The sequence below is a fragment of the Mustela nivalis genome (genome assembly GCF_964662115.1).
Source record: "Mustela nivalis genome assembly, chromosome: 14".
NCBI classification, from domain to species: Eukaryota; Metazoa; Chordata; class Mammalia; order Carnivora; family Mustelidae; genus Mustela; species Mustela nivalis.
The window spans coordinates 24,002,178-24,011,318 of NC_139033.1; the positions used below are offsets into that span (position 1 = coordinate 24,002,178).

The 9,141-nt window shown below is 45.7% G+C and overlaps 1 protein-coding gene across 5 annotated transcripts in view; it reads left to right on the top strand.

Annotated features, from left to right (window-relative positions):
• The first annotated feature begins 4,985 nt into the window (after nt 1–4,985).
• The window catches only part of CYB5A (cytochrome b5 type A), a 37,240-nt gene continuing 33,084 nt past the window's right edge, over nt 4,986–9,141 (top strand). For 4 of the 5 annotated variants that reach the window (XR_014302676.1, XM_082698688.1, XM_082698689.1 and 1 more), the window contains exon 1: nt 5,081–5,371. Coding sequence is in view for 4 of the 5 variants with exons in the window: in XM_082698688.1 (XP_082554814.1) it covers nt 5,243–5,371 (129 nt within the window). In the remaining variant the exon portion in view is untranslated. Of the gene's footprint in view, nt 5,372–9,141 lie in introns of all 5 variants that reach the window. The other variant, XM_082698687.1, reaches the window with a different exon arrangement.

Genomic DNA, 9,141 nt, shown 5'->3' on the forward strand with positions numbered 1-9,141 from the left:
CAGAGCTGGAACTAGGATGCTAAGCTCCAGGCGGGGACTGAGGCTGTGTTCAGCATGCATCTTGACCTGGAATTTGAAGTGTTTGGATGTCTAAGAGCATATTTGTGGTAGAGCATAATCAGCTGTCCTCAAACATAGAGAGGGAGACTGGGACCCTGTATGATTTGTCCCTAGTAAGGGTTCCCACTGGGTGTGTGCCTCATGGTCACAGGAGAATTGACAATCTAATGAACTGATTCAATTGACATCACTGCTGCATTTATTAAAGATGAATTGAATTGAGTCTCTCAGGCTCTAGCATCATTGTATGTGGTGGAAAATTATTTTTGCTTCCTTCAGCAAAGTTCATTTGAATATTCTGGCCCTGCTGTAAGAAAGCAAAGAGAGAGCTATATCTTCATACTTAAACCAGAGTGCCAAGGAGGAGTGGTGGGTGACAGGGAGTGATATCTGTAATCAGTAAGAGGATTAGGGAAATAAAGATATCCAGAGACTAATATTTACTTCTTTGTAGCATCAGCTTTAGAGATCGGAAGTGATATTTTTATTCAGGTAAATAACTGCTTCTGGCATGGCGCTTCCAGTTTGTAAGAACTCCCCTGCCCTCTCCATCATTCACATTGTACACTTAGGCAGATGCATTGAGCACTTTGGATTGCTCCTAGGTGTGCACATTGTTCATTTTAAACTATTTTCATGCTATTGCTGCATTTAGCCTCTCTCTTTTTGTGTGTCCTAGCCTGGGAAAGAAAGAAAACAGCTTTATCTTTAGTATGTGTCTTGGGAAAAGTTAGAAAACTTAGCTAGTCCTCTTGCTAGTGACAGATAAATTAATCCACATTTTTCAGTATGGTTAAAGTAAAATTGTGACATTTCCAAGTACTTACATGCAATCTTCTATGTAAGTTTATACCCGTATTCATCCAAAAACATTTATTGAGCATACACTGAGTTCTGGACACTCTGCTGAAGACACAGCTGTGACCAATTATCCCTGCCCTTGAGGAACTCTTGGCCCAGTGAGAAGGGCAGATGTGTAGACTGATGACTTAGTGAGTGTGTGATAATCAGAGAATCAAGGAATATTGAGTGGGCATTAGTGAGAGGGGAGGAGTGTGATCAGCACGTGCCTCCTCCAGTGTTGACTACTAAGCTGAGTCAAAAAGGGCCCTGAGTTCTAGGGCAAGAGAAAGGAATGAAGAGAGTCCTCTGGCGAAAGGAGACTTGAACAAGGGTATGGAAGTAAGGATAGGATGCTGTGTCTCCAGCGACAGATCTCACTGTTGCTAGGTTAGGCTGTAGGTTTGAGCTGGAAATGACAAAAGGTGGAGCAGGAATGAAGCAGATTTTGAATGATCTTGGATGCTCTGGTAAGGAATGGGAACTTTAGTTACTGGGAGACCTTGGAAGGTCTTAGGCAAGTAGTGATGTAATCAGATTTTAATTTAGATTCATTATTCTATGGAAGATGGACCTGAGGAATTGAAGACTAGAAGGGGAACCTGTCAAGGTATTATAAGCAGGTCGGCAGGTAATCATGAAAGGCAGATCTGGCAGAATGGTACTAGGGATAAAAGAGGAGACCACTCGGGACACCTGGGTGGCTCAGTTGGTTAAGCAGCTGCCTTCGGCTCAGGTCATGATCCCAGCGTCCTGGGATCGAGTCCCACATCGGGCTCCTTGCTCAGCAGGGAGCCTGCTTCCCCCTCTGCCTCTGCCTGCCATTCTGTCTGCCTGTGCTCGCTCTCTCCCCCTCTCTCTCTCTGATAAATAAATAAAATCTTAAAAAAAAAAAAAGAGGAGACCACTCATTAGATATTTAAGGGGGAAAATCTCTGGGACTTGGTGATGATATCAATTCTGAGGATGACTTGGATAATTTGCAAGCTTCTTACTTGGGAAATACACCATCAACTGTTTCATAGAACTGTCTGGAACCCTAAACCCTTTACAAAGTTAAATAGGATACCTGGAATTTTCATTATATATACCATTTTGCTCTTGTTCTGTTTATTTGTGCTATAGACAAAAAGATTTTTAAAAATATAATATTGCAGCCATCTCCTACTATCAAACATTCTCCTTATTTGCCTGCTTCTAAAGAAGGACATACAAGGAAAATGTGCCTAAGAATGTATTTACAATAAGATATATAATGTTGTTTGAAGTTAGGAAAATTGCCCTACTTCAGCAACGAACTTCAGATATTTGATGAGCTTTGTGATCAGATAATACCCATTGCTCTCTCCTCCTCATTTCTGCTTCTGCAGTCCAATTGAACAGAGATTCTCAATTGACATTTGGTATTATACATGGATAGAAACAGCCTCAAGCCATACGTACTTTATTTGAAAATGAATAAAAATGTAAAATATTTAGAAAATTTTGGAAATTATTGCTAATAGGAAACTATTTAGAAATCAACAAAATAGGCTATATAGATGAGAACTTTAGATATTTTTTGAAGGAGAAAGTTAAATTTTGCTAATATAGTACTTAAAAGTCCTGGATATAATGCAAATTATCTGTCGATATTTGAATTGGGAGTCCCATCTTTGTTGAAGGGCCCATTTGTTTGAAGGAACCAGTTCTCTATGGTTTACCTGTATAATGGAGAATTTAACTATCAATGGGCAAGGAAAGGCTGTTCAAGGACATCTTGTGCATGATTGACAGAAGTAGAAAATGAATAAAAAATGTAATTATGTTTGCTTATTTTTGGCTTATAGTGGAAAAGAAACAGTGCTTTTTACAGTACATTTTACCTGAGGAACTTTAGAAGTGGTGTTGGTTTTCCAAATGTTTATAAAAATGTCTTTGCTGGAGGGGAAGTCAGGAGTTTATAAGTATTTGTGTTCTTTAATCTCTCAGGTTTGTTTCCAAATTTGCCTAGATTTACATCACCTTGGAGCACCTGCCATATAGGATGTTTCCTCATACCTGTGTTTTAGAAAAAGGAAGCCTTTTAGAATAATAATAGCATCACTAGCTGAAATCTATTGAATTCTGCCTATGTGCCAGACCTTGTCCTAAGCATATTATAAGTGATATGCCTAGAATAGGTAACTGACAAGCTCATAGCTATGCATCTCTGAATAAATCATCACTAAACCAGGGGCAGGATCCAGGTCACTAGTGCCAAAGTTTTGTTTTTAACCACTTCTGGATTTGGAACTGAGACTGAAATCTGGAACAATATTGATGGTGGATTATAGATATAGCCATGATCTTAAGAGAGTCAGTGCTCTGCTAGAAGTCATGGGAAGATTTAGCTGTTCTAAAAACTGTTTAGGGAAGTAGTGTAATCTGGTTTACTATTTTTAAAATATATAGGAGCATTATAACATGAAATGTAAACATTTGAAAAGAGAAAAAGTGTCAAGTCAATAATTTAAACTCCTGCTTGGAGCAACTAGGAAAAAGAACAATAAACATAAGGTAAACAGATGGAACTAATACAGAAATTAATGAAGTTGAAAAAAATAGAGAAAAACAAAAAGAAATCTGGCTTTTTGAAGAGATCAGTAAAACTGACAAACCTCTAGCAATGCTGACAACCAAAAAATGAGAGAAGTCACAAATTACTAATATCAGGAATTAAACATGGGCTATCAATATAAACCTTACAGACATCAAATGGTTAATAAAGGAGTATTATGAATGGATGAAATGGATCAATTCCTCAAAGAGTAACTCTCCCAGTATGAAGCAGATAATTTGAATAGCCCTGTATCTGTTATGGAGATTAAATTCATGGTTTAACTTCCTGAAAAAGAAATCTGCAAGCTCCTTGGAGAACTCTACCTATTCTACTTTTAAAGAATAATAAAACCAATTCTACAAACCTCTTCAGAAAAATAGAAAAATAGAGAATACTTTCCAATTCATTCTCTGAAGCCAGTGTTACTCTGATACCCAGACCAGATAAATACCATTGTGTGAAAGAAAACCGCACACTAATTTCTCCCACAAACACCGATAAAAAATTCTTTAACAGAATATAATTTAGCAATAAACAAGTGGGGTGTATTCAGAAATGCAAGGCTGATTCAATATATGAAGACCAGTGTATTCCATCATCTGTAAAGGCTATTTAGAAAGCTTGGAAAAAACGTTTCCTTCTCCATGGCCATGCATTCCTTTGGAGGAGGTAAGCAGTGGGGAAGGGAACTAACATTTATGAGGCTTCTAACATGGACGAGCTGTGTTGAGTCTCTAGGAGGATGACCTACATGTGTAACCTGCTGGGTAGGCCCTTTTAAAGAATTCACTACCGTTGGTGAAAAGGACCTTAACAGATGACTTGATAATACCTCCCCAGCCATTTGCAAATCTTCCTATGAGTGCTCCCTAAGCTGGGGAGTTGCTGTTCTGGAGTCCTAGTGCTGTTGATCCTTTGGGATTTATGTAAACAGCACACCGTTGGGAAGAGACCGAGGGGACCCTACCGCAAGTACTCGCCCAGTCAGGGTCAACAGCCGAGAAGCGCTTCAGAGCTTGAGGGGTAACTAGGACTTTTTTCTTTGTACCGCACAAATAATTCCCTGGGTTTTCTTCCTGTGAGAATTGGATACGCCCGGGGAGGGGAATGTCCGGCACAGTTCCCGAGTGACGATGCTGGGCAGCACACGTCCTCTGACGCAGAGTGCTGGCACTGCGCGTTGTAAGTCCCCGAGGCTCGGGACTCCCATCACGTTAACAGATCTTCCTAGTTAACAGACTCGCAGCGGAGCGACTTGGTTACACAGTGACATCCAGGGTTGGCCAGTCTGACCCGATTGCGAAACCGAGGCGAGGGTGGCGTGCGATCGCTGGCCCCCGCTGACCACCCTTGGACCGCCGCCCCACGCAGATACCCGACGTCGGGTGCCCTCCGCCCCCTGCCCCTCAGCCTTCTGCGCAGACGCGACAGAAGCCCCGCCCCAGCTCGCCACTCCCTCCGCGCGCTCCAACTACCGAGGCCTGAAGGGCACCTTCCGCAGCCAGTGCACGCCCGCGCGCTGGGCGGGGGCGCACTCGGGTTGGCGGACGGTGTCGGCCGAGGGCGGGCCCCTTGAGTGACACGCGTCCTGTCCACTCATCGGAGGCCGTGCGCCACCGCCCCCTCCGCGGCGCGGGCCGCCCTGCTCTGGGCGCCGAGCCGGGGCCCGGGAATGTCCCGGGCCCAGCGAGCTGAGACGCGCGCTCCGCTCCTCCCGGCTCCGCTGGTGTCTACACGGCCCGAGGCTCTCCGCGTTCCGAAATGGCCGAGCAGTCGGACCAGACTGTCAAGTACTACACCCTGGAAGAGATCCAGAAGCACAACCACAGCAAGAGCACCTGGTTGATTCTGCACCACAAGGTGTACGATTTGACCAAGTTCTTGGAGGAGGTGAGTTGGAGAGACGCGACGCGGGCTGGCTTTGGGGTTTCCGCGCGGCGAACCGTGTGTCGCTCGCGGCGTGCGCGGGCGAGGTGTGCGGCTGTGTGGGACGCGCTCGCCCGGGCGTGCACCCCTGAGCGCGTTCCTTCCGTCGGCACCTGTGGGCGCACACCTGTGCTCACACGTGGGGGCGCCCCCCGAATCCGCACGCCTGGGAGCGGCCGCGGGGTCTGCACACCGGGGCGTGCACCCCCGGGAGTGTCCCGCCGCGCGTCGGCCGGCGTCGCTGCCCCGCGAGCCACCTCAGCAGCCGGCGGGTGCGGGTGCGGGTCGGGTGCGGGCGCCCGGCGGAAGCTGCCTCCCTCCGCGCGCCGGGAGCACCGCTTAGAGCGGGGTGGGGAGCACCTTCGCGCCCGGAGCTGCCTTCCTGGGAGGGGGCGCTGCTGCGGAAGGATTTGGAATAACCCTTTATGGGTTTACACGGGGGCTGGGGGCTCCATCGGAGACCAGGGTCCTCGAACTTGGATTCCCAGTAGAAGCCGTTGGAGACCACCCGCCCTGAGAACTGTGAGATCCCCGGGAGAGGACCCTGAGTCCCGAGGTCTGGGGGTAGTCCGCCCCCGCCGCCCCCGCCGCCCCCGGCAGCCGCAGGCCCGCCCGCACCCCCCACGCGCAGCCTGTGCTCGGGGAAGGAGTGCGGGGATTGTTAACCGCATCCGGGGAGGACAGCGCGGCGAGGTGCGGTGCCGGACTCTCGGGACTGGGCAATCAACCCCGCCTGCGTGAGGCTCTGATGCAGAAGGAAGGATGGTGGTGAGAACCGCCAGGGGGGCTTGAGCTTGAGCTTTGGGAGTTGTGGACGAACTTTGCCTATCTTAAAGGAGAACATTGCTTTGATGAGGTCCTTGGCATTAGGTTACAATGTTTGCAGTGAATTCTAGGGTGTTTTCCTTTGCTACTTCTGGATTTGTTTTATCACTGTGGGCGAGCTTGAACCGTAAATCCGAACGCAACCTGACCCTCCTTCGCCGCCCCCCACCCCTGCTCCTCCCCCCAAACAAAGGAGAATGTTTAGTGATGCTAACTTTTTTACCGAGTTGGAGGGGAAATGGAAGTCACAGCCTGGTCTCAGCGGAATTACAATTTACCTCAAGGGACTTTTGCTGAGAACTTTTTTTTAAAGCTGTGTCTTAAAAAAGCTGAAAGTGATGTTTATTAATAAGATATTTTACTCCTAAATTGCCAGTTGGTGGTGTGCCAGAAGATAAAATAGTGTTCCGATTGAGGAGTGGTTTATAGTAGGAATGCACACCTGATCTGTCCCTCCTACCTAGTCACAGGCCATAAAGCATCAGGAGTTCATAACCTGGCACCCTTACATCAGGGCTAACTGATGCCAAAGGTCTACTTTCACCTGTTCCTTTTTCCTCTCCCATGGTATGTGTAATTCTAGAATTTTAAGATTTAGCGTGTGCTTTCTTTGTTTCTATCTGTAGGAAAGAACAGCATTTATGAAATAGTAATAGGATATTTTTGGAAAAAAACGTTTTTTCCTTCTTTTGTGGGCTCTATTGTGTCCATTGTGTTGTACGGGCGTCTGCCCTGGCCTCTCCCCCCCACCAGATGTCAGCACTCCCTCCCTGATTGTGACAGTCAGATTGTCTCCAGATACTGCCAAGTGTCCAAAAATCACTCCTAGTGGAGAATCACTGTCCTAAAAATGTATTTTGCATAACTTTAAAGGTAAATTTCTCAGAAGGAGATAAGGAAGAGAAGATTACTAAACTTTAAGCCACTTACATTTCATTTTTATGAAGCAGGAAAGAGAATTGCACAGAATTTTCTGAGTAAAATTGTAAAAGGTGCGAACAAGCTGTTGAGTGGGTAAATTAGCGGAGGACCAGTTCTTTTGTTGAATCGTTTTCAGTACTCTGAAAGTAGCTTGAGAAGAATGTGTTAGGTAATAGGTAAAATGCAGTGAAATGAGTTTCTCACTAATATTTGATAACCAACACAGTGAGATAACTAAAAACTATTTATAGTGAGATAAATAAAAAGTTTACGGTGGTTCCTGTTTCCTTTTCTCAACTGGTACTTGGTAAAATGCTCCCTGTTTTAGCCTGCCTGTGACTTGAGTTTGGGGCGCCACTGCTGTCTGGGCGTTGTGCCCTTCCTTTTGATCAGTAAGTTCAGTATCTTCTGAACTCTTTCGAGTGCATCTCCCTCAGGAGATTACAACCTGAGAGGAAGATGCAGCATTTCCGTTCCCAGAAGCTTCTGTTGGAGGAAGCAGGACTAGCACTGGAAACAGTGCTGTGCTGGGGTCCACGGAGTTTGGTTGAGTAGGGAGCAGACCCAGGAGGGTGGTGTGAAGCCTCTAGCCTGAGCTCTGTAAAGAGGCCCTGAAGCCCACAGTGGCAGGCTGGAAAGGACACCGCAGGTGCGCGGAGTGGGGACTGGATTAAGGTAGCGGAGCAAAGTGGCTGACATTTTGCAGTTGGACCCACTGGCAGGAGTCGAGGCCTCTCTGGAATGAGACCCCATCCTAGGGTTCCTGTCTGTGGCTTCTTGCATCTTAAACACAGATCCTCTCCGCTTCTGCAGGCCACTCTGCCAGGTGTAAAATTCTTCCTAGATCTGTCCTGTTTCCATTACTTTATTCTGCCAGTACTCTTTATCTCTTAACTTCTTTTGAAACAGAGAAAGGGCCCCAGGTTATCTGTCTCTTCCTTCCTCCCCTGCTGATTTCTTCCTTCATTTTAAAAGCTCCAGGATTTCATGAAACTTTTCGGTGTTCACTAAAGAATGTTCTGCTTTCCCTAATTTACCTAGGTAGGAAAGGTTTTTCTTTTTTCTTTTGGAGTGAGGGACTTCCTACCCCTAAAGTGAACTTTCAGTCATTATGGGCTCTAGATCTCCCTCTACTATGAGTTCACCCGCCTGTATGGACAATAAGACTTTTCATGGCAGAGTATTTTTTCCTGCATTCATGTTGAGAAAATGTATAGTGTGATGGGTGGAAGGGGGTACTCCTCCGCTACCTACACTCTCCGTGTCTCTGATGCCTTATTTTAACGTAAAGTGGAGGATGGTAGTAGTGTCTACGTCACAGGGTTTATTACCAGAATTAAAACAATGCTGGTTAAACACATGACACAATACCAGACACGTGGATACATGAAAACCCCTGCTCTAGTTTGGTGCAGGGTGGGCTGCTGGCTCGTTTTCTGTAGTATCTTATGTAGCTGAGTGTTAATGGGAGATTTTAGGTAAAGGTGTAAATCTGGCAGGCAATGTTGAAATGAGAAAGGATTATAAAAATTATATGCTTCCAGTCAAGAGCACAGGTGAAGTTTCTAAGTTGTGCAATGAGCTCTATCTCTTGAAATAATAGCCTTAAAAAACTGGTTTGTTGTTGAAGAGGACGGGAGATACCTGAGAGGGCAGGCTGGCTCCTGGTTAATGGCACGCTGAGGACCAGCAGGTGTTTAGTTACTATCTGTGTTGACCTACAGGATTTTATTGCTTGCAGTTTTTAGAGTAGATTTTCTTTTTTTCAGTTCTCAGTTCTAGTTTTTAAATTTATTTTCGTGAAGCTTGGTTTTGTCTCATCTGATGGTATTATTAGCAGGACTAATGACTATAGAGCTTTGAGGGACAGTTACTTGAAATGAAAACGTAGGCCTTTGGGGCCAGGAGGAAAAAAAAATGGTTTGCTTTTCCCTTTCTGTGATTTAGGCAGCAGTGTGTATTCAGTTTTTAAGAGTTGTGGGAGGCAA